At 38.8% G+C, this 26,268-nt stretch overlaps 1 protein-coding gene across 3 annotated transcripts in view; it reads right to left on the reverse strand.

The window, feature by feature from the left end:
• Positions 1 to 2,399: 2,399 nt before the first annotated feature.
• The window catches only part of SESTD1 (SEC14 and spectrin domain containing 1), a 153,440-nt gene continuing 129,571 nt past the window's right edge, over positions 2,400 to 26,268 (reverse strand). Inside the window, exons 11-18 of one of the 3 annotated variants that reach the window (XM_060106080.1) lie at positions 25,450 to 25,644; positions 24,808 to 24,922; positions 23,202 to 23,361; positions 19,919 to 20,000; positions 18,482 to 18,604; positions 17,608 to 17,715; positions 6,384 to 6,505; positions 2,400 to 3,592 (exon numbers count right to left, since the gene is read on the reverse strand). In XM_060106080.1, the coding sequence (XP_059962063.1) occupies positions 3,463 to 3,592; positions 6,384 to 6,505; positions 17,608 to 17,715; positions 18,482 to 18,604; positions 19,919 to 20,000; positions 23,202 to 23,361; positions 24,808 to 24,922; positions 25,450 to 25,644 (1,035 nt within the window). In that variant the 3' untranslated portion in view covers positions 2,400 to 3,462. Of the gene's footprint in view, positions 3,593 to 6,383; positions 6,506 to 17,523; positions 17,716 to 18,481; positions 18,605 to 19,918; positions 20,001 to 23,201; positions 23,362 to 24,807; positions 24,923 to 25,449; positions 25,645 to 26,268 lie in introns of all 3 variants that reach the window. The other 2 variants (XM_060106079.1, XM_060106078.1) reach the window with 2 other exon arrangements.

The following is a 26,268-nucleotide window of genomic DNA, read 5'->3' on the forward strand; positions in this document are numbered from 1 at the left end:
TGCCATTGATATCTTAGCTGGCAGGCTGAGCAGTTTCAGCAACATGACCAATGAGTTACCATAGTAGAACAAGGTCACCACAATGTGGACTGGGAATAAAGTCAATTTCATCTGAAATGAAGTTATCATCTTCACATATCGTAACTCTGCCGGGTTAGACATATGTGAAGAACAGAGGCCAAAACTATCCTTAGATATGGAGCTTACACGGGAACAAATACACGACATGAAGACAAAAGGAAAAAAACAAAACAAAATGAAGCTGGCCCAATTAACATTTCAATAGTTCCCTGAGATGAGCTAAAGTAATGTGGAAAGTTGTAGCATATACCAATTAGAAATGATGGTTCTTTCTCCGTTATATCTGCGGGGCTAATGTTAATTTATGATGTACAAAGAACTTGTCATTTCAAACAGACTGCAGTCACTTCCTTCACAGGTATTCCAAGTGAACTATGACCCTATGAAAAAAATCACATTAGGACACTGTTGGGTTTTCATTCATAACTGTCTATGTGTATATGGATACACAAATAGAAAGTAGCAGCAAAGTTACAAATGAAAAGCAACAATATTTATTATGTGATAAAAACATATTCATCTTCATTTGAGCTACTCAAATTACAAATATTTCCAGATGTGCCTTATTTCACTCTTGCTGTAGACTGGATAGCTTAAGGCATATAAAATTAACTCATTTGACAATCAGTAGGCGAGTTGATGGTAGAACTAAAGAGTCTCTTTACTTACAAATTCCTTTCTGGCAAAGTCTTAATAAAAACATTCGAATTCTGTGAAATTCAGTAGGAGAAATAGATATTGAATACAACTAAGTATCTAAATTAGCCAGTACTTAAAATACCAAATGACTTCCTGATGAATAGATTCACTCATAAGTCAGTTCTAACTTTAGGAAATCTGTTTAAAACATACTTCAGACTACAATACAAGAGGGATTATTGCTAATGCTTACAACAGACCATTCACATACAGGGGAACTGAGAAACTATTATGCATGAGCAAAAGGCTGGGAACAGGAGAAGTCAGGCCCAAAAGATTCCTTCCCTCAAAAGAGCTTATAATGGGGCTTCCCTGGTGGCGCAGTGGTTGAGAATCTGCCTGCTAATGCAGGGGACACGGGTTCGAGCCCTGTTCTGGGAGGACTCCACATGCCGCGGAGCAACTAGGCCCGTGAGCCACAACTACTGAGCCTGCGCGTCTGGAGCCTGTGCTCTGCAACAAGAGAGGCCACGATAGTGAGAGGCCCGCGCACCGCGATGAAGAGTGGCCCCCGCTTGCCACAACTACAGAAAGCCCTCGCACACAAACGAAGACCCAACACAGCAAAAATAGATTAATTAATTAACTCCTACCCCCAACATCTTCAAAAAAAAAAAAAAAGAGCTTATAATGTAGCAGGTACAGACATAAAGAACTGTAGCGCGTGGTTAGCACCATCATGAAGACTGAAATAAAGAAACACAAACGTTTACACTCACAAAAGTTAAGCCCTAAAAGACTGAGGATTATCGAATATAGAAAAACCTTCCTGGATGTTCTCAGAGCAGTGGCAGCATGAGAGGGAACAGCTGAATGTGGCCCCAGATTTTCTGGCATGTCTGATTATTTAAAAAAGGCTGCATTTTTTACCAAAATTACTCCAAGAGGCGAAAGGTGGAAAATATGATAAATAACTTCACCTAGGTTGGAATGTCAAGTAGGTAACTGAAAGTACAGGCTTAGAATTTTGGACCAGATATGTAACCCAGGACACTGGGATAAAATAGAAACCCTAAGGATGAGATACTTCCAGAAGCATTCTGAAGACAGAATCAGAGAGAGCACATTTTAGTAGATGCATTTTAAGTAAGAGTTATGTGACTGGACTCAGTTACAGCAGAGGATAACATCTTCAAGGGAGGAGACACTGTCTAGGAAAGGTTGCTCAATGGTATAAATGCTGCAGAGGCAAAGAAGGATAAGGGATGCAGACTGAGAAAAAAAGTCATTCAATTCGGTAACTGGGAGCCCATTGAGAACCACTGCATTGCTGGTCTGTGTAAAACCAGACTGCAAGGTGCTGAGCAGTGAGTGATGAGGGTGCAGGGTCAATGGATATGGATTTCTCCAAGATGTCTGGCAGTGAAGAAGGCTGGAGAAACCAGCAGGCTCAGAGGGAGCTTTTTGCATTAGAAGATACACGAGCATTTCTGTAGACAATGAAAGGAACCAGCATACAATTCTTTGCATAATTTTGTATTGATCACAGACTACAAATTATTTTTAATCTTTCTCAAAAACATTTTCTGAAATAAAAATTAACAAAAAATTATGTTTTTACCATTTAAACTTAATATAAACTTAAAAGCACTAACATTTTATAAATTTTATTTCTAAAAGAGTTGTACAATTTTTGTTATCATACTACTTCAGAATCTTGCTTCTAGTCTATCTTGAGAAATAAAATTTTATTAACAATTGCTATTTTAGTTCCTGAAAGATTACTCTGATATAAAGGATTACACTTAAGTAACTATGTAGGCCTTCTTTCCCAGCCCTCCTCCCCCAGAAACAAAATATCTTCAGGGTAGTTAATAATTTGGATAACATTTTTCAAGTTGAAGAAGAGAAAAATGAGAAATAGTATTCCATTATTCATAAGTTCTTAAAGATCTAAATTGTTCTTCACAATAATTTTTCATGATAAAACATGCTTATTTATTATATACACATGCTTACATATAAATATCCTGGCTAAAATACATGCAACCAACATGAAAAAGACAAATACTAAACCATCCTCACAATGCTAAGAATGCCCTTTTAAATAAGGCACTCATGTTTGGAAATAGATATAACCACCAAATTAAATAAGATGTTTAAAAGAAGCCTTTTATTAAGCACAAACAACTTTTATACATTATCAATACAAATAGGAAAATGTTTTTTAATGAATATGATATATCAAAATTCTGAAGGTTTTCTTCATACTGACACAATAAAAATAATCAATTTTGAAGGAGAATTACAAAGTAAAATTTTGAGGACACCACTATCTACTAATAACAGTTTAACTATAGTCTAAATTTACTACATCACTTGGGGAGGAAGGGCAACCATTTTTTATAGAGAGAATTTCTAAACTCTTATTAGCACCATTCAAAGCTTATTATCAGTTATTCATCTACAAACTGACAGGTCAGGTAAAGCTTTAAAGCAAGTTTTCAGTGCAATGTTTACAGTTCCTTCTTTTAAGATACTTGGAGTCTATGGTCTCAAAGCATGTTAAATAATTCTGCCTTGGTAGTTACAAGATGTTAACACGTGGAGAGAAGTGTGTAATAGAAAGAAATGAGGCTTATCCTGGCTGTGAAATGCATCTTAACATAGTGTAGCTGATGCTGCAGTATGCCAACGACATGCGGGATTATGAACTGCAGATCTCCGGGAAGAAGGCAGCTATTAGCTCTCTGTAGTCATCATTTCGGGATGTCTCAGCTGCTGCCTTTTGAGACTAACTAGTTTCATCCTGTCTCTGATGTGTTCTGCAGTAGAAGCCATGTCACTTGGACTCCCAAAATATTGTTCAGTTCTAAAAATCAAAACAGAAAAAGCCCAGTCAGATTAATACAAATCCATTGACTGTAGTGAATGCAAAAGGAAGCAAAAATTACCATAAAAATTACCTACGTGGTATGGTGTTAGTTCTTTTTGCAGACCATACTGTTTACCTCTGAGTAGCAATTTGGTAGGAGAAACATTTTTTAAAATGGCATAACATATATTAAGACATGTTGAGAAACATTTATTAGAAGTATAAATGTCCTATCATGTACACTTATGATAATCTCAATAAACCAAACAATTCAACAAATAAACAAAACAATGCAACAGTATAAATGTTATACTTTTAGCTTGGGGCCCATAAGCATACACAAATATAAAATTTGTATGTGTACTTCAGTGCTAAGGGCTACGGACACCAGTTGTCTAATATAGCTAGCAAGTAAAATATCCATTTAATGTTAAGCCATCATTTGGGACATTAATAGATAAAATTATTTAATTTTATCCTATCGGCAAAGACACAGTATTCAGAGTCACAGAATCTTTTAGAGCTCTAAGAGTTCTTGGAAATAATCTGGTTAAGCTCCTCATTTTTTAGATCAGGAAACTAAGACCTAGAAAATTAAATGACTAAGATAACACAGTGGAAAAAACAGAATTTGAACCTGGGTCTTCAAGCAGTGAATCCAGAGAGACCACCTAATTTCTTTTATTGTTCTAGGAGAATATTACAAAAGATAAATCTGACTAAGCTTACTGTCAAACTTTACACAGCATAAACAAATTATCATATAAAAGGGAATGAAATAATAATTGCAAATATTAAAGTTGTGAAATTAGAATATACAGCCCTAACTTGCTCTTTTATCTTAAAAATGAAAATGACACATGAACTATTTGTAGAACACAGGAGGAGAAGCCCAGGCAAAAATACCAGGGGTAGATGCTCCTAGGATGACTTAAGTAGAATGAGACCGACTTTATGACAACTGGTTATGAAACACAGAAATGAGATTTTGGCGGGGGGGCGAGTCCTGGAATGGAACAACCAGAAGCACCCTACTAATACTGTTACCAGCTGAATTTATAAACTTTTAGATTTTATTCTCTTTTAAGCATTGGAGATATACATGCCTTTAAGCTACTTCCGATTGTTCAAGTTTAGGTACGACTAGAGATTATCTAAGTATAGACTATGAATAGTATTTGTTCATGGGCATAAAGTTATATCTTCTCAATATCAATTCCAAATAATCATTTGAAGTTCATGACACAGTAGTGGCACTTACCATGTGTCACAATTGTTTTAAGTAGTTTATATACATTTAGCTCATTTAATTCCCTCGCTCTTGTAACCTGAGGAGGTATGGAAAATATATCCCTATTTTTATTTTTATTATTTATTTATTTTATTTTTTTTTTGCGGTACGCGGGCCTCTCACTGTTGTGGCCTCTCCCATTGCAGAGCACAGGCTCCGGACGCGCAGGCTCAGCGGCCATGGCTCACGGGCCCAGCCGCTCCGTGGCATGTGGATCTTCCCGGACCGGGATATGAACCCGTGTCCCCTGCATCAGCAGGCGGACTCTCAACCACTGCGCCATCAGGGAAGCCCCATATATCCCTATTTTTAGATGAGGGAATTGAGGCACAGAAAGGTTAAGTGGCTTGCCTAAGACGTCATAGCTCATAAGTGGCGGAGCTGAGATTTAAACCCAACAAATCTGGTTCCAGAGTCCACAATCGTACCCATTACACTATGTTACAGTGGAAGGATACCTGTACTCAATGGTTTGGTTTCTCTATTGTTTTAATTCAACATCCTCCGGATTACTTCTAAATTATTTTTACTGAGAAGGTCTAGCTCCTTGTAGGTAAAGCTCCTTCTGATTCATTTACTGGTCTGTTTATTTTCAAGAGGCTATTTCATATTTTTATGAGCAACTACTTGAAATGGAAAGGAATGTGAGAATCACGACCCCATCATTTTACAAATGAAGAAATTAGGACTCCATACAGCACAGTGAAAAGAGAATGGATCTGGTGCCAGACAGACCTGAAACTATATTCTAATTCCACTCAGAAGCTGTGAAATCCTGAGGACCTTACTTAATCTTTCTGAGCTTTAGTTTCTTCACCTGTAAATCAAAATAATCATACTGCTCTAGCCCTGGTCAAAAGTAATTAAGGTGAAATGTTTAACTTGGGGCTTGGTATATATTTTATTTTATTTTATTTATTTTATTTATTTATTTTTTTTTGCGGTATGCGGGCCTCTCACTCCGTGGCCTCTCCCGTTGTGGAGCACAGGCTCCGGACACGCAGGCTCAGCAGCCACGGCCCACGGGCCCAGCCGCTCCACAGCATGCGGGATCTTTCCGGACCGGGGCACGCACCCGTGTCCCCTGCATCGGCAGGCAGACTCTCAACCACTGCGCCACCAGGGAAGCCCGCTGGTATATATTTTAAGTTACTAAACATTAGTTCCCTCCCCGTCCCTTCCATGAATGAAGCCCAAAGTCACCCAACTCCTTACCATCAAAGTCAAGGCGAGAACCCAAGATGTCAACCTAGTCGATGATCTTTATTCTACAACAAGCTATCAAGAGCAATACATCTGACAGCAGCAAGTACCAACTGCTACTATTGTTAAGAGCCCAGTATGGATTTCTTTTCATTTTAAACTAAACTTTTGTAGAAATTGAAAATGTGAACCAAAGCTAATTTACCAGGACTTTTAAGAAACAGACTTTCTTCTCTTGATATCCCTTTAAGACCTTACTGATAAAAACACAGATTATAAGAACATGCACCATACCCATCAGGATAAACCACAGGAACAGTTAGTCTATCTAAAAGTGATTTCCCAACTGCTTCAACTTCATCAAATTGCTCCTCATCATTAATAGATTCAGGCTCTTCTGGACAGTCTTGCAAAATCTGCAACAAATAAAAATGCAACATCAATCAAGAGACACAGAAAAGGAATCAAGTTCATGCAAATTTAGTAGATTGAAGGTGCTTTTGCTCTGTTCTTAGCATCTTCATGTACACCATTATAGAAGATTGATCAAAGCTGGCCCAAGAAATTCAAACAAAATGAAATACAAAATGAAATACACAATCCCTACTAATAATATAATACTAATAATATAACTGGAGTATGAAGAGGTTTATAGTGATTTCCAAGAAAAAAATAACACTAGACTACTATTTGGAATCTAAGCTCAAACTGTGCTTAAGTAACTGTTTATTGAATACTTACTTACTTTATGTTTATGTAGCAGCTTGGGATATGAATGAGATACAGATTTTGACCTCAAAGAGCTTATAGACTTCAAAAATGAAAGAAAATATAAATACATAACAACATATGCTCAGAGTACAAACACATAATTGATGTGATTACCTAGATGGAAACTGTACAGTTATTTAAAAAAGTGATCTGCTGACCTGAGTTAAATGATGTAAGCAAACAAACAAAACAAAAATAACAACAAAAAAGATGTAAATTGATAAGGTTTTAATTCAAACACTGGGAGTTCTACAGTCCTTGATATTATTTTTTCCTTAACTATTACCATTTAAATTTAAATGGTACAAAAGAAAATAAGGAAAGAAAGAAAAAAAATGCTGTGATTTGTAATAGTTATGTCTACAAGTACAGACCCACACATAGTAGCCGCTAAGTACATGTGGCTAGTGAGCTTTTGAAGTATGGCTAGTCCCAAATTGAGATGTGCTATGGGTCTAAGATACACTCCAGATTTAAAATAATAATACTAATTTAAAAAAATTACCTCCAAGAAAAAAACCTGCAATATTCGGGGCAGAAGAAAGTATTTATTTTTACAACTTTTTTTGCATTATAGTTTACTTAATCCAATTATGTTTACTTTAGCATTACTCATAAAGGACATTTTCATATTGTAAAATCCTAGATTCAATTTAAATATTTTCCCAATCACTATCATTTGCTATACAATTTGCTTATAGTTGTGGTTATATTTATGCTTACTGGTATAAAATACAACACACTCAAAAGAAAAATAACATCTGATAACAAAAGGCTTTACATAGGTTAGCACAATAAAATAACCTTAAATAGAGTTTATTATAAGCATGATAAAGGCCATGTACCAGAAAAAATAAGAACATTAATTTTCTATGAAAAAAAGTCTCAACCATATTCATGCTTTTTTTTTTTTTTATTTAAACATCTTTATTGGAGTATAATTGCTTTACAATGGTGTGTTAGTTTCTGCTTTATGACAAAGTGAATCAGTTACACATATACACATGTTCCCATATCTCTTCCCTCTTGCGTCTCCCTCCCTCCCACCCTCCCTATCCCACCCCTTTAGGTGGTCACAAAGCACCGAACTGATCTCCCTGTGCTACGTGCTGCTTCCCACTAGCTATCCACTTTACGCTTGGTAATGTATATATGTCCATGCCACTCCCGCGCCTCAGCTTTAACAAACCCTCTCAGTGAGCCTTCCCCGCTGGTCATGAGGTGGCTCATGAAGCATCTCCATTGTTATTCGCTTTGTGGGAAATCAGGATCTGAATTGAAATAAAAATGTATTGTTGACATTTTTGTTTTCTGTGTTCACTTCTAGAATACAATCGCAGTGACTTTGTCTTGGTCAAAGTTGTATCTCCAGCACCTAGAATAGAGTCTGGAGCACAACATGCACTCAGTGAAGATTTATCGAGTGAAGGAGTGGGTGAATGAATGACTCTAAGGCCCTGGAGAACATCGATTGCTTTGCTAGGCCAACCTCCATCCTGTCTTCTTCCTCCAGTTGGCCACACCGTGAATATCCTTTGGGGAACTTTCCCCTCTCTCTGTCTGTGTTGCTAAGTAGGTCCGGCCTCTTCCCCAGTCACAGATCCAGACCCACAGTCTAGGCCTGGCCCATCTGAACATTCCTTCTCCCTGACCAGGAATGGGTGCTGGGCCAATCTGTCCCAGGGAGACCCAATCCTGGGACTTTTGCTGCCAACGTGGTAGGATGTAAACTTGTTGCTGCTGGTGGGAAAGTCTGTCTGGGAATGATGTCCACACAGAAGGAAGCGGATCCAAGAGATGCAGAGAGACAGGTTCCTGGCAACATCTTTGGAGCACTTGGATCCAGATGTGCCTGAAGCCACCCCTAGACTTTCTGGTTACATGAGCCAATAAGTTCTCTTTTCTGCTGAAGCTGATTTGAATTGTAAAGTATTATTACAACTAGAATAGTCCTCATGAATACCGATTGGAAAAGTATCTTAAATCATCTTTTTATTCTCATCTAGCATCAAATAGAGGCTGGCATGCAGTAGGCACTCAATACATGTTTGGAGTGAATAAATGATGATGAACACTTTAAGGGGATGAATAGCATCCAATGTAACATTTTTTCCTTTTTCCATCCAGACAAATGTTGAGTGTCCATTACGTATGCAGTGAATGTTGGTTGATCCCAGTTGGATGGAGCTCATCTCCTTTCCTCTTCCCCTCCCCTATGAACTTCCTGTTAGTAGAGGCCCCTGCCTCGAACCCCCACTCTCTTTATGGCTCCTGAGTCTTCATTCTCGCATTCTTCTTTCGGTTAATAATTGCAATGGTTTGCAACTTGTCATCCACAATAGGTCCATGTCCTAAGTTCCAAAATAACCTGCGCTGGGTCTTCACTGCTGTGCGTGGGCTTTCTCTAGTTGCGGTGAGCGGGGGCTACTCTCTGTGGCAGTGTGTGGGCTTCTCGTTGCGGTGGCTTCTCTTGTTGTGGAGCATGGGCGCTAGGCATGCAGGCTTTAGTAGTTGTGGTGTGTGGGCTCAGTAGTTGTGGCTCACAGGCTCCAGCACAGATTCAGTAGTTGTGGCGCACGGGCTTAGTTGCTCCGCGGCATGTGGGATCTTCCTGGACCAGGGCTCGAACCCGTGTCCCCTGCATTGGCAGGCAGATTCTTAACCACTTTGCCACCAGGGAAGTCCTGAAGCATATCATTTTATATGGAGATATTGTAATATGCCATATTAAAGATATATTTATACACATATAAATATATTTAATATTTATTTCTAGAATATAAACGCTCTTTTATTTTATTTATTTTATTTTTTTTTCCTCTCTCCTTTTTTTTTTAAATTTTATTTTACAAATTTAATCAGTTATACATATACATATGTTCCCATATCCCCTCCCTTTTGCGTCTCCCTCCCACCCTCCCTATCCCACCCCTCCAGGCGGTCACAAAGCACCGAGCTGATCTCCCTGTGCTATGCGGCTGCTTCCCACTAGCTATCTACCTTACGTTTGGTAGTGTATATATGTCCATGCCGCTCTTTCACTTTGTCACAGCTTACCCTTCCCCCTCCCCATATCCTCAAGTCCATGCTCTAGTAGGTCTGTGTCTTTATTCCTGTCTTACCCCTATGTTCTTCATGACATTTTTTTTTCTTAAATTCCATATATATGTGTCAGCATACAGTATTTGTCTTTCTCTTTCTGACTTACTTCACTCTGTATGACAGACTCTAGGTCCATCCACCTCATTACAAATAGCTCAATTTCATTTCTTTTTATGGCTGAGTAATATTCCATTGTATATATGTGCCACATCTTCTTTACCCATTCATCCGATGATGGACACTTAGGTTGTTTCCATCTCCGGGCTATTGTAAATAGGGCTGCTATGAACATTTTGGTACATGTCTCTTTTTGAATTATGGTTTTCTCAGGGTATATGCCCAGTAGTGGGATTGCTGGGTCATATGGTAGTTCTATTTGTAGTTTTTTAAGGAACCTCCATACCGTTCTCCATAGTGGCTGTACCAATTCACATTCCCACCAGCAGTGCAAGAGTGTTCCCTTTTTTCCACACCCTCTCCAGCATTTATTGTTTCTAGATTTTTTGATGATGGCCATTCTGACTGGTGTGAGATGATATCTCATTGTAGTTTTGATTTGCATTTCTCTAATGAGTAAAGATGTTGAGCATCCTTTCATGTGTTTGTTGGCAGTCTGTATATCTTCTGTGGAGAAATGTCTATTTAGGTCTTCTGCCCATTTTTGGATTGGGTTGTTTGTGTTTTTGTTATTGAGCTGCATGAGCTGCTTATAAATTTTGGAGATTAATCCTTTGTCAGTTGCTCCATTTGCAAATATTTTCTCCCATTCTGAGGGTTGTCTTTTGGTCCTGTTTATGGTTACCTTTGCTGTGCAAAAGCTTTGAAGTTTCATTAGGTCCCATGTGTTTATTTTTGTCTTTATTTCCATTTCTCTAGGAGGTGGGTCAAAAAAGATCTTGCTGTGATTTATGTCATAGAGTGTTCTGCCTATGTTTTCCTCTAGGAGTTTGATAGTGTCTGGCCTTACATTTAGGTCTTTAATCCATTTTGAGCTTATTTTTGTGTATGGTGTTAGGGAGTGATCTAATCTCATACTTTTACATGTCCCTATCCAGTTTTCCCAGCACCACTTATTGAAGAGACTGTCCTTTCTCCACTGTACATTCCTGCCTCCTTTATCAAAGATAAGGTGACCATATGTCCGTGGGTTTATCTCTGGGCTTTCTATCCTATTCCATTGATCTATCTTTCTGTTTTTGTGCCAGTACCATACTGTCTTGATTACTGTAGCTTTGTAGTATAGTCTGAAGTCAGGGAGCCTGATTCCTCCAGCTCCGTTTTTCGTTCTCAAGATTGCTTTGGCTATTCGGGGTCTTTTGTGTTTCCATACAAATTGTGAAATTTTTTGTTCTAGTTCTGTGAAAAATGCCATTGGTAGTTTGATAGGGATTGCATTGAATCTGTAGATTGCTTTGGGTAGTAGAGTCATTTTAACAATGTTGATTCTTCCAATCCAAGAACATGGTACATCTCTCCATCTATTTGTATCATCTTTAATTTCTTTCATCAGTGTCTTATAATTTTCTGCATACAGGTCTTTTGTCTCCTTAGGTAGGTTTATTCCTAGATATTTTATTCTTTTTGTTGCAATGGTAAATGGGAGTGTTTCCTTGATTTCACTTTCAGATTTTTCATCATTAGTATATAGGAATGCCAGAGATTTCTGTGCATTAATTTTGTATCCTGCAACTTTACCAAATTCATTGATTAGCTCTAGTAGTTTTCTGGTAGCATCTTTAGGATTCTCTATGTATAGTATCATGTCATCTGCAAACAGTGACAGCTTTACTTCTTCTTTTCCCATTTGGATTCCTTTTATTTCCTTTTCTTCTCTGATTGCTGTGGCTAAAACTTCCAAAACTAGGTTGAATAAGAGTGGTGAGAGTGGGCAACCTTGTCTTGTTCCTGATCTTAGTGGAAATGGTTTCAGTTTTTCACCGTTGAGCACGATGCTGGCTGTGGGTTTGTCATATATGGCCTTTATTATGTTGAGGAAAGTTCCCTCTATGCCTACTTTCTGCAGGGTTTTTATCATAAATGGGTGTTGAATTTTGTCAAAAGCTTTCTCTGCATCTATTGAGATGATCATATGGTTTTTCTCCTTCAGTTTGTTAATACGGTGTATCACGTTGATTGATTTGCGTATATTGAAGAATCCTTGCATTTCTGGAATAAACCCCACTTGATCATGGTGTATGATCCTTTTAATGTGCTGTTGGATTCTGTTTGCTAGTATTTTGTTGAGGATTTTTGCATCTATGTTCATCAGTGATATTGGCCTGTAGTTTTCTTTCTTTGTGACATCCTTGTCTGGTTTTGGTATCAAGGTGATGGTGGCCTCATAGAATGAGTTTGGGAGTGTTCCTCCCTCTGCTATATTTTGGAAGAGTTTGAGAAGGATAGGTGTTAGCTCTTCTCTAAATGCTTGATAGAATTCGCCTGTGAAGCCATCTGGTCCTGGGCTTTTGTTTGTCGGTAGATTTTTTATCACAGTTTCAATTTCAGTGCTTGTGATTGGTCTGTTCATATTTTCTATTTCTTCCTGATTCAGTCTTGGCAGGTTGTGCATTTCTAAGAATTTGTCCATTTCTTCCAGGTTGTCCATTTTATTGGCATAGAGTTGCTTACAGTAATCTCTCATGATCTTTTGTATTTCTGCAGTGTCAGTTGTTACTTCTCCTTTTTCATTTCTAATTCTATTGATTTGAGTCTTCTCCCTTATTTTCTTGATGAGTCTGGCTAATGGTTTATCAATTTTGTTTATCTTCTCAAAGAACCAGCTTTTAGTTTTATTAATCTTTGCTATCGTTTCCTTCATTTCTTTTTCATTTATTTCTGATCTGATCTTTATGATTTCTTTCCTTCTGCTAACTTTGGGATGTTTTTGTTCTTCTTTCTCTAATTGCTTTAGGTGCAAGGTTAGGTTGTTTATTCGAGATGTTTCCTGTTTCTTAAGGTGGGATTGTATTGCCATAAACTTCCCTCTTAGAACTGCTTTTGCTGCATCCCATAGGTTTTGGGTCGTCGTGTCTCCATTATCATTTGTTTCTAGGTATTTTTTAATTTCCTCTTTGATTTCTTCAGTGATCACTTCGTTATTAAGTAGTGTATTGTTTAGCCTCCATGTGTTTGTATGTTTTACAGCTCTTTTCCTGTAATTGATATCTAGTCTCATAGCATTGTGGTCGGAAAAGATACTTGATACAATTTCAATTTTCTTAAATTTACCAAGGCTTGATTTGTGACCCAAGATATGATCTATCCTGGAGAATGTTCCATGAGCACTTGAGAAAAATGTGTATTCTGTTGTTTTTGGATGGAATGTCCTATAAATATCAATTAAGTCCATCTTGTTTAATGTATCATTTAAAGCTTGTGTTTCCTTATTTATTTTCATTTTGGATGACCTGTCCATTGGTGAAAGTGGGGTGTTAAAGTCCCCTACTATGATTGTGTTACTGTCGATTTCTCCTTTTATGGCTGTTAATATTTCCCTTATGTATTGGGGTGCTCCTATGTTAGGTACATAAATATTTACAATTGTTATATCTTCTTCTTGGATTGATCCCTTGATCATTATGTAGTGTCCTTCTTTGTCTCTTCTAGTAGTCTTTATTTTAAAGTCTATTTTGTCTGATATGAGAATTGCTACTCCAGCTTTCTTTTGGTTTCCATTTGCATGGAATATCTTTTTCCATCCCCTTACTTTCAGTCTGTATGTGTCTCTAGGTCTGAAGTGGGTCTCTTGTAGACAGCATATATATGGGTCTTGTTTTTGTATCCATTCAGCCAGTCTGTGTCTTTTGGTGGGAGCATTTAGTCCATTTACATTTAAGGTCATTATTGATATGTATGTTCCTATTCCCATTTTCTTAATTGTTTTGGGTTCGTTATTGTAGTTCTTTTCCTTCTGTTGTGTTTCTTGCCTAGAGAAGTTCCTTTAGCATTTGTTGTAAAGCTGGTTTGGTGGTGCTGAACTCTCTCAGCTTTTGCTTGTCTGTAAACGTTTTAATTTCTCCATCAAATCTGAATGAGATCCTTGCTGGGTAGAGTAATCTTGGTTGCAGGTTTTTCTCCTTCATCACTTTAATTATGTCCTGCCACTCCCTTCTGGCTTGTAGAGTTTCTGCTGAGAGATCAGCTGTTATCCTGATGGGGATTCCCTTGTGTGTTATTTGTGGTTTTTGCCTTGCTGCTTTTAATATGATTTCTTTGTGTTTAATTTTTGACAGTTTGATTAATATGTGTCTTGGTGTATTTCTCCTTGGATTTATTCTGTATGGGACTCTCTGTGCCTTCTGGACTTGATTAACTATTTCCTTTCCCATATTAGGGAAGTTTTCAACTATAATCTCTTCAAATATTTTCTCAGTCCCTTTCTTTTTCTCTTCTTCTTCTGGAACCCCTATAATTCGAATGTTGGTGCGTTTAATGTTGTCCCAGAGGTCTCTGAGACTGTCCTCTGTTCTTTTCATTCTTTTTTCTTTATTTTGCTCTGCAGCAGTTATTTCCACTATTTTATCTTCCACCTCACTTATCCGTTCTTCTGCCTCAGTTATTCTGCTATTGATCCCATCTAGAGTATTTTTTATTTCATTTATTGTGTTTTTAATTGATGCTTGATTCATCTTTAGTTCTTCTAGGTCCTTGTTAACTGTTTCTTACATTTTGCCTATTCTATTTCCAAGATTTTGGATCATCTTTACCATCATTATTCTGAATTCTTTTTCAGGTAGACTGCCTATTACCTCTTCATTTGTTAGGTCTGGTGGGTTTTTATCTTGCTCCTTCTCCTGCTGTGTGTTTTTCTGTCTTCTCATTTTGCTTATGTTACTGTGTTTGGGGTCTCCTTTTTGCAGGCTGCAGGTTCGTAGTTCCCGTTGTTTTTGGTGTCTGTCCCCAGTGGCTAAGGTTGGTTTAGTGGGTTGTGTAGGCTTCTTGGTGGAGGGGACTACTGCCTGTGTTCTGGTGGATGAGGCTGGATCTTGTCTTTCTGGTGGGCAGGTCCACGTCTGGTGGTGTGTTTTGGGGTGTCTGCGGACTTTTTATGATTTTAGGCCACCTCTCTGCTAATGGGTGGCGTTGTGTTCCTGTCTTGCTAGTTGTTTGGCATAGGGTGTCCAGCACTGTAGCTTGCTGGTCGTTGAGTGAAGCTGGGTGCTGGTGTTGAGATGGAGATCTCTGGAAGATTTTTGCCGTTTGATATTATGTGGAGCTGGGAGGTCTCTTGTGGACCAGTGTCCTGAAGTTGGCTCTCCCACCTCAGAGGCACAGCACTGACTCCTGGCTCATCAATTTGGGATGATTTGTTGTCTATTCATGTATTCCACAGATGCAGGGTACATCAAATTGATTGTGGAGCTTTAATCCGCTGCTTCTGAGGCTGCTGGGAGAGGTTTCCCTTTCTCTTCTTTGTTCTCACAGCTCCTGGGTCTCAGCTTTGGATTTGGCCCCGCCTCTGCGTGTAGGTCGCCGGAGGGCGTCTGTTCTTCGCTCAGACAGGACAGGGTTAAAGGAGCAGCCTCTTCGGGGGCTCTGGCTCACTCAGGCCGGGCGGGAGGGAGGGGCACGGAGTGCGGGGCGAGCCTGCAGCGGCAGAGGTCGGCGTGACGTTGCACCAGCCCGAGGCGCGCCGTGCGTTCTCTCAGGGAAGCCGCCCCTGGATCCCGGGACCCCAGCAGTGGCAGGCTGCACAGGCTCCCGGAAGGGCGGTGTGGACAGTGACCTGCGCTCGCACACAGGCTTCTTGGCGGCGGCAGCAGCAGCCCCAGCGTCCCACGCCCGTCTCTGGGCTCCGCGCTTTCAGCCGCGACTCGCGCCCGTCTCTGGAGCTCCTTTACGCGGCGCTCTTAATCCCCTCTCCTCGCGCACCAGGAAACCAAGAGGGAAGAAAAAGTCACCTGCCTCTTCGACAGCTCCAGAGTTTTCCCGGACTCCCTCCCGGCTAGCTGTGGCACATTAGCCCCCTTCAGGCTGAGTTCTCGCCGCCAGCCCCAGTCCTTTCGCTGCGCTGTGACCGAAGCCCGAGCCTCAGCTCCAGCGCCGCCCTCCACGGCGGGGGAGCAGACAAGCCTCTCGGGCTGGTGAGTGCCGCTCGGCACCGCTCCTCTGTGCGGGAATCTCTCCGCTTTGCCCTACCCAGGTATGTGGGGAGTTTCTTGCCTTTTGGGAGGTCTGGGGTCTTCTGCCAGCGTTCAGTAGGTGTTCTGTAGGAGTTGTTCCACGTGTAGCTGTATTTCTGGTGTATCTGTGGGGAGGAAGGTGATCTCCGCGTCTTACTCTTCCGCCATCTTACCCGGAAGTCTCCATATTCATTCTTACATAACTTCTTAAAGAGATCTAGGTTTTAAAATGTCCTTGCAGATGCACTTTAAAGCATGATCCTAAAAAGTTATCAGTGGTGTTAGAAACCAGGCCAGTGGTCACCCCAGGATGGGCAGCAGAAGCAGGGTGATTAAAAGAGGGCGGAGAGCCTCTGGGGTACTGGTAACGTTCTGTTGTTTGAATAGTGCACTGATTACACAGGCATGCTCACTCTATGAAAATTCAGTGAGCAGAACATTTGAGCTGTACACTTTTCTATGTTAATATTATACTTCAATAAAAAGTTTTCATTAAAACAATCAGTAGATAAACAAGTCAAGCCATTTTGTGTACTTTCATTCATCATCACCAGGCCCATTTTACACTAAAACACTGACCTGTGGAGTTCAGTGACCAGCTCAAAAAGAGTTAACTGTGGACATTTCCTAACAGATGTACTGCATAACACAGACAGAAACTGCTTAATTCCTGAGGTTCCTGGCAATTTCTCTTCTGTCCTACAGACTAAGGCTATCACATTTACATCTTAGGTTTCTCATATCTTAAATTGTATTGAACATTCCCTACATATAAACTGTGATCATTAAGAGATCAAAACAAAGTTAACTACTTAGTAAGACTCCTCTTTGGAATGGAAATATAAGGCTTGGGTGCTATAAATTTTCACTGTGCAGTTGAGAAAAAGGTTCTATTGAAAATTTGCCTGCATATTTCATTTTTGGTTTCTGGGACTAATGAATTCATTAAATAATAAATTCTAGAATGAATCTTTAAAGATAACACATTAAAAAAGAGGTTTTATTTTTATCCTTACTCTCATAATTTTAGCTGGACAGTCTCTAAACATTATAAAAGTCACAAATGACCTTTTAAAAAATTTATGACAATTAGTAGTAGTTGCCGAAGCAAAGTTTCCTTTCCTGGCATAATGAAACAGATGGGAGTCATGACACCTGAAAGAACAGACAGTACATTCTGGGCACCAGATCTGGTGAGGAGAGACGTGCTGCTGAGAGAGGACTACTGGATAGTTTCAACTCCTCTAACCATAGTACTCTAGCACTGGTATGGCTTACTAAGAATCTGATTTGAACTTTCTAAGACAATACATTATATCTAAACAAGCTTTAAACAATGGAATTAATATATATTTTTAAAAAACAGACTAATAACAAAATTACAAGGTTAACACATTTTAAACAAACACTACTGAAACTACATTTTTTAAAAAGCGAACCTTTTCAGCATTTGAGTGAAATGCAATAGCCATTTCCAGCCTATGTACCCTCTCTTCAGATGCTATTGTAAATTGTTTCCATACTCTGTTCAGTCGAGGAAGTGTATCCCCAGATGACCGAGAGGTGCAGCGCAAAGACTGGCACAGCACAACTGTGGCCTGTAGCAACTGTCTTCCATAGTCATAAGTGCTCTAAAAAAGAAAAAGTCAACATGAAATTATAATAAAAGAATTCTGAAAAGAGGGATGGGAAAGTGTGCAGGAGGACTGAGATTACAATTAGGCAACACTACTAGAAATCAATAATGAGTAAGTCCACTGGCACTTATTGCTACAAATTGTCTGCATGCATAAATGATAAAGGGGAAGCAATACTTTCAGTTAATTTTTATTAAGTTTATTTCTTGTCTGGCTTCCCTCTCTTACTCTGCTTTCCCCACCTCGGTCTGCTCAACCATGACCCCCCACCCTACAAAAAAAAAAAAAGGTTTGCTCCCTCATTGATCAAAATGAATGGGTGGCAAGTGGGCACTTTATATTACATACAGGAAACCACACTGTTACAATGTGAACTCAATAGTTAGGGAAAATAAATTAAGATACTTTTCACATGCAAAAAAAAAATCTGTGTTGTTATGCTAACACTAGTGAGATGCAGAAACTAGGGTTTGTCATTTACTGATTTACTTTCGTGAATGAACAGTTACTGCCTAAAAATGTCATAATATATACCATAAATCAGAGGAAGCATACAGAACCTGTATTCAGGAAAACATAAACCCTCTCAAGTTTATGCAGGCTAGTTTTGATTCACCCACTGACATTTTCTTAGTTCTGTAATATTTCTGGATTAACATAACCAATCTTCTTGGACTTGGAAGGTTAAGTTACATTACAATCATGCAGAAAGCTATGCAAACACAGAGCCTGTAGAAAAGGAAGATAACCAGTTCTGCACCTGTGCAACATCAACAAATTTTCTATGCTTCTCCAGTAGAACTTTCGTTTCCTGAGCATCATCACCCAATCTGATGTGGGTCTTAAGAAGAGCATCCAGAAGTTCACTTAGCCATTCTACTGCCTAAATGAAAATAAATAACAGTGAAGCTGGATTCATAACTCTTTATGTCTTATATCAAAACATATTTATATAAAGAAAGATTACTATCATGTGATTAATTAATCCATTAGTTATAACCTTAATAGCTTATTTCATTCAATGCCAAGCTACATGAATTAATGACCTCTCCTCCCACTCAAAATTTTTAAAAATCTAAAGACTAGACCTATTAAAGAGAAGCACTCATTTAAAGTTAACATCACATGATTTATATTAATAGAACATCATGTGTTTATGTAATATAATCTTATTGGAATCTCATTATAGATTTATGTTACTACTTAAAATCGTAAGTTTCTTCTATGTCAAGCTGGAATCATGTTCTTTGATGCTAACTACACAAAGATAGCAAATTGTTTATCTAGCTGAAAAACCTTCTTGTGGGTTAAAAAGCAATAAGCTACACCAGCCTTCATCCTGAGATGTGTAACTGACAACCGAATCGACAGTAATAAGTAACAAATAATCCCAATTTCTAGCTCAATAGAGCATTTCATTGAGAAGATAAGTCAAATGAGACCAGTAAGGGCTTCCCTGGTGGTGCAGTGGTTAAGAATCCACTTGCCAATGCAGGAGACACGGATTCGAGCCCTGGTCCGGGAAGATCCCGCATGCCATGGAGCAACTAAGCCCGTGCACCACAACTACTGAGCCTGCACTCTAGAGCCTGCGCACCACAACTGCTGAAGCCTGGGTGCCACAACTACTGAAGCCCACGCACCTAGAGCCCGTGATCCACAACAAGAGAAGCCACCACAGTGAGAAACACGCGCACTACAACGAAGAGTAGCCCCCACTCGCCGCTATTAGAGAAAGCCCGTGCGCAGCAACGAAGACCCAATGCAGCCATAAATAAATAAATTAAAATAAATTTTAAAAAAATGAGACCAGGGGGCTTCCCTGGTAGTGCAGTGGTTGGGGGTCCACCTGCCGATGCAGGGGACGTGGGTTCGTGCCCCGGTCTGGGAGGATCCCGCGTGCCGCGGAGCGGCTGGGCCCGTGGGCCATGGCTGCTGGGCCTGTGCGTCTGGAGCCTGTGCTCCGCAGTGGGAGAGGCCACAGCGGTGAGAGGCCCGCGTACCGGAAAAAAAAAAAAAAATGAGACCAGTAATGTAAGTGGGAATACAAAACTTTATTATTTTGACAGGATAAACTAGAATCTGGCTTAATGAATTTACTTGCTTAGGATCATGAAAAGTACACTTTTGTTTATAGTTAGGTGAAATCAATCTTCTAAGAAAAGACAAGTGCATAATGTGCCTGATTGATCTTTACCTGGGCAGCATCTTCTTCACATTTAAACAACTGCACCATCTGAAGCATCTTTAATCTTCGCACATCTACCATGTCTTCACATCTAATAAATCCAAACATAAATTTAGGACATTTCAGTTTTGTTGTTAACTAGTATAAAACCACCATCTGGCACAAGTGTTTTACAGTATACTAAAATACTCAGTCCTACACTATGGAGACTGTAACTATTTTGTATTGATTTGTAAGAATTTTAAGGGTATCTGTATCTGTGTTATATCAAAACCTTAAAATACCTGAAATGGTACTAAATCACAAACCCTTCTGAGTATAGTATGGATTCTGCAAAATACTGAAGCAAAGCACAAACACAACAGTACACTAAAACCCGAAGCAATATCAACTGCCAATTAACATTAAACAACCTTCAAAGATAAAAATGTAACGTTTCTAAAATACTAATGTAGAGAATGATGCTCCAAGGGAATAAAAAAAAATAAAGCTTTTCATTATATTACACATTACCCAGAGTAATATCTAATTTTGAATTTTAAAAAACCTCCATCTATGTTCTTAAGAAAGAAAAAAAATTCTGTTGATCTCTGGGTGGAGAGAAACACAATTCAGAGTATTCTTAAATTTTACTGTGGTCTGCCTGGATAATATACAGGTTACAATTTTAAGCTGACTTGATCTAGCTCAGCTCTGATCCCTTCATTCTGATTCCCTTCATTCCCATGCAATTCCATGAACTTTAGATGGGAAGGTGGAAACTCAGTGCAGTACCAAATACCAGTAACAAGCTACCCATGAGACACTGGACTCCACTATAGTTGATATTCTTAAGGAAACTTGATAACAATAGGTAAGTCATTGTCACAAGGCTATTTTTTATAAGGATGCACTCAACAAAAGCCCATAACATATTGTTAAAATGCAGCTTGGTTAAACAATTCTACAAGGGACTGAAGGGAAGTAATCATGATAAGTATTTTTACAATTTGAAGCTAAAAGACAATGTAAGACACTTCAGTGATGAAGATGGTATCATACACATATTCAACACATATTGTCAGGTATGAATAATGTGCTTGAAAAGGATAAGACATGGTTTCTACTATTAAGATGATGGTCTCATTTGGGGAGATGGACTTTTAAATAAACAATGTGATAAACACTACTGCGGAGCTGTATGAGAACAGGGAGGAACAAGTAACGAACTTGCCTTGGAAATCTAAAAAGGTTTCCAAGGATAAGTACCCCTGAGTCTTAAAGAATAAGTAGGAATCCACTCGGCAGAAAACAAGGAAAGACATATTCTAAGTCATGGATGCATGAAATAGCATGATGCGTTCAGGAAAGTGAAAACAAGTGTGTGGTTTTGTAGAAAAATTAAAGGAGGTAAGATCATGCAGGATTGGATTATGAAGGGTCTCCTACACTATTCCAAGGAGACTGAACTTCATCTGAGAAAATAGGAAGTCACTGAGAGGGGTTTATACGAGGAAGTTGGGGATTAGATGTGCGCTTTACAAAAGACTGCGCTCTTGCACAACAGACTGTAGACGAGCAATGCCAGAGGCAGCTAAGATGGGGAAGAAAGAAGTGTTCCTGATTCAGAGACAGCAGAACTTGGGCATCTGATTAGGCTGTAAGGGATGAGGAAGAGTAAGGATTTTAAGAAATCCTTGGGATAAATTCCAAGTTTGGTAGCTGATGGTATTTGGAACCTGGATAGGAAACTAAAGGAGAAGAGCAAGTTTTGGAGGAGAATGATTCTGATCTGTCCGTATTAGTTTTTTTGAGTAGTGTATGGGGCATCCAGGTGGAGACATTCAGTAAGTAAGAGTAACTACGGGTCTAACATACAGGAGAAGGGTCTGGGTCAGAGTCATAACTGCTCAATCACGGTCATATTAAAGAAAGTCATTAAAGTAGGGAGAAGACAAAGAGTGAGAAGAGAATTTGGCCTCAGAACAAACCCTGAAAGCAGTGAAATTAGCTAGAGGACAAGAAATCAGTGAAGAAAACCAAGAAGAAACAGAGTGCCAGGAGGAGACTCATAAGGGTGTTTTCAAAGAAGACAGGTTGTCAGGAAGTTTCAAGAAGAAAGAAAAAGTCATTTGTGCCTAATTCTATTCAGAGTGGTCAAGCAACATCAGGACCAAAAGTATTCCCTGCATTTTGAGCAAGATCAAGCATTTATTACACATGGCAATTACAAAGTCACTTGTGACATCAGTAAGAGTATGTCCAGTGAGATGGTGAGGGGCGAGGGGAGACTGAGAAGTGATGAAAAGTAACTAGAAGCAGTGAGGAAGTATGAGTGCAGATTAGACCATCAATGACAGCTGTCAGGAAGGAGAATTCTAGGGCTAGAAGACAAAGGGTTGAAGGTATATGCATGTGTGTAGTTGTCTAATTTTTTTTTTAATAGGAGAGATTTAAGCATTTAAATGAAAGGCAGGGATCAGAGCAGAGAATGGGAATTGACGGAGTGAGAAGATGATGGGGACACACGGCTTTGATAAGAGCAGACTTGTGATGAGAATAAATAATGAAATGGATACATTTGCAGATATGAGGATAGAAGGAATTTCTGTCTAATGACTATTTTCTCTGTGATGTAGGGGAAGAGTTTCTGTGAGGTTTTTGTTGATGACCTTAGAATTTCTAAGTGTACAAAGATTTCACACAACCGTGCTAGCCTATATATACTAGCATATGTTAATTTAATCCTTTACTTTGCAATACTCTGCAATTGCTATTGCAAACTGAGTTTTCAAAGAACCCTTTAAATTCCTAGTTCTGCATCAAAGGAAACTAAACATCATCTTACCCAAGAGTTTACTGTCTAATCCTTCTACAGCAAATATGAGAACAATGGATGCATGAAAATTTCTGAGACATTTAGATGAAGAAACACATCAATGTAAATGACAGATTTAATAGCAACTCTAAACTAAATGAAAGTGGAAAAGCAAAATTCTCCAAAAAGAGTTTTCTTAAAAGATAGAAGAGTCATAGGCTACACTGGGGATATGGAATGTGATGTACTTGAGCGGAACTGAAATTTTTACCACTGAGTAAAAAGGGAAAATGTACCCATTAATTGAACAAACTGCCATTATTTGTTAGTACAATTATATACAATAATCATTACATTCACCAAAAACCTACTACATGCCTACTATATAACAGGTAAGAATTTTTACTTTGTATGGAAAATATAATTACATCACTTTTCATTTTAATTAATATTAGGTTGTCTTAGCAAAAATTAACATGAACAGTCAAACTTTGCCTTTGTTTCCTAAGCTGCATATCTTCCATCACTCCTTGTATGTGGTCCACATTTTCTTTATTTTCAATGGTTACATCCTTTCCATAGGCCCAGGATGCCTGATTGGAGATCTGATCCAGAAGACCTTGACCTTTTTCACGCAAACCTTGCAATCCTACATCTAAAACAGAAGTTACTATATTTAATCTCTTAAACCAGAGAAGCTTTCCCTCCCTTAAGTAAATCCTCTCAGCAGATACTATACTTGGATTCCAAGTATAACAACTTTGTACATTAAACTACTTTGGGGTGGAGCCCTCTGAATATTTCGATCAATAAAACCCCTTTAAATGTGGCTCAAACTGGAGCTCCCTCTCATTCAAATTCTCCCTAAAGAGAATTTCCAAAAGGTGAATTTCCACAGATAACAATTACTTTTCAAAACTGCAAATAGGAAGTGTGAGAATTTCTATTTTGATAAGATTTTCAATTTTTTCCTTTCTGTTTTTATGTAGTCCAATTTTTAGGAGAACAAGGCAAATATTCTGTCCAAAAAATGTGTGAGTTACAAGACATTAAAACATTCAAGCAATGTATTCTCACTGTAAAGGACACTGAACATTTTGAGTATAGGCGCTGTCCAGCTTACACCCAACGAGAAGCAACACTTAGGATATGTTTACAAGACTCTAAATTAGGTACATATACCAGAATTCTTTTAGCATTTTTAAAAGAAAAATATGGTTTAAGAAAACTTGTGACATTTTGAAATAAATTTCATTTGGCATATTAAATACTAAACATGTATTACTCATATCATCTGTTAAAAATAACGAAGACTGTAAGCAAGTAAAATGCCAATACAAACGTGATTTTTCAAACCCATTCCCTCAAGTCCTTTTCAAAATTAATTGGTTCAATCACATGTCACCATTTTCCACTAAATCTCTGCCTTAAGTTACTGCTTTCCTCTCCTCCATTCTCCTTTGCCCTCCTGTCCCACTCAATACAACCTCCTCCCATTTTCATATCCACTATCCACCTCTCCCAGTCACATCTTAAGGAAATTCACTGTATTTCCTACTGTAGTAAAATGTAAAAAGCCTTGGTGTCAAGTAAGGGTACTAGCTTAATGAAATTGGACCACCTCTCCTTGGAGAGTATGTAACCTTGGCAGTATTCCCAGTTTGGAGAAACAAATGCACAGAACCAAACCAACTATTTTTTCACAAGGTTAGGATATAGCAACAACAAAAATCATTGCATAAAACACAGTTTGGGGCATACAGGGTTTACCACAGAACACTTCACAGCTAATTACAGTTTATGCATGCACTACAAATAACTGTTCATAGAATATGCAAGACATAGCACCTGTAGATTCGGCTGGGTAAATAAGAAAGGCTAAAGGCCCTGTGAAGGAAGGGTGACTGACCAACAGTGAAAAATAAAAACTGTAGCATAAATTACACCCTTTAAGGGGATAAAGCCTTTTTTATACCATTTTTTCCTATGGTCCCTGTAAATAATTATAATTAGATCAGTGTAAGTTGACTTGTCTAACCATGGTAGTGATATTTAAAAAAAAAAGAACCCTTATGTTTCAGCATTTTTAAAATCTGCTTACCAACACTTTTCAGCTTCTCTTCAAGCAGTTTTAAAGTTTGCTGAATCGATGCTCCATCAGCTGGTGCTACATCTACGCACAACATCCCTAATAAGCCATCCAACTGCTGAGACAACTAAAGCAGAGGGACACCAAAGAGATAACCCTGATGTAATCAGCATCTAAAGTGTTTAATGATTAATGAGGTTTATATCTAATGAGGTTATCACAATTATACTTGAAAAAGACTCTGCTGTTAAAAGACAAGGACAAATAATTAGAATACATGTTATGTGAATGACAGAACACACAGATGCATGCACCAGGAAGACAAAGTATGTCCAGGTCAGCAGAATGTTAAAAAGTATTGAAACTTCCATTTTAATCTATGTTATTATAAAGCATGAAGATTGAAAAACTATCCAAATGAAATATATCTAAGAGGTTGGGACACTCTATTTAGACACACACAAAAAAGTTTAGTTGCATGCAGAATGACTTAAAATTTTTTAAAAAATCAAAGAAGTGTATCTTATTTCCCCCACCAGTAAATTTTACTGTTCCAGAAAAATAATTAGGAGACATGCAAACCTGCAAAAATGATGTGCAGATAAGTATTCAGATAATTGGAAGAAAAGAAAAGCAATCAGAGTAGACACTTACATCTTGGGCAACACCATGAAATTCAAGAGCTGCTTGTAAGAGATTCTGCCTAAATTCCAGCTGACTGGCCTGTCGATAACAAACATCACTAAGTTGTTGCTGCAGCGACTTCAGTTCCACAAGATCTTCCTCATCCCCAGCATTTAAGAGTGCTGCAATTTGCTGATTAAGTTCCACATAAACTGCAAACCATTCCTGTAATATAGACGTTGTAAAGTAAATTAAGGATCAAATCAGTTCCTGAAGAATACATTACATTTTACAATATCTCCAGACATACTAAGTAACATATATGAGAGTTTTCTAAAGCAAAATTATTTAAATTGAGGATGAAAAGTCCCTGGCGCCCAAATCCTTCCCCTGCGATCCCTGGAATTCACTCCTGCCAATAGCAGGATCTATTTGCTCATCCTGGCCTCTAAACGTCCCCTTCTCTTTCCTGTTGTATGTGAAACCTGTCACGCTCAGAGGAAGCAGTTAGCTCTGCAGCCCTTCTGACAGCTGTTTTTGCTTGTACAGCCAGCCTACCACAAGCCTGGAAGTGGGGGAGATGGCTGCCTCACTCCTCATTACTCTTTCCAAACCATTTCTTCTGCTCCTTCTCTCAAAAACCACATCTCCAGTGAAATGCATGTAGTCGGATTACATCCTGCCAACCTTTTCTGTTGCGTGCCCTCATCTCAGAGCTAGCGGACTTCCCTGAACTTCCTCTCAGTGCCAGTCTTCTTCCTCACTTCCACTGTGTAGACATCCAATCAACACTGAACTCTTAGTTCCTTGACTGCCTCCCTCACTTCCAACTATCCTGTCCTCACCCCA

The sequence above is a fragment of the Mesoplodon densirostris genome, chromosome 8 (genome assembly GCF_025265405.1).
Source record: "Mesoplodon densirostris isolate mMesDen1 chromosome 8, mMesDen1 primary haplotype, whole genome shotgun sequence".
Taxonomy (NCBI): Eukaryota; Metazoa; Chordata; class Mammalia; order Artiodactyla; family Ziphiidae; genus Mesoplodon; species Mesoplodon densirostris.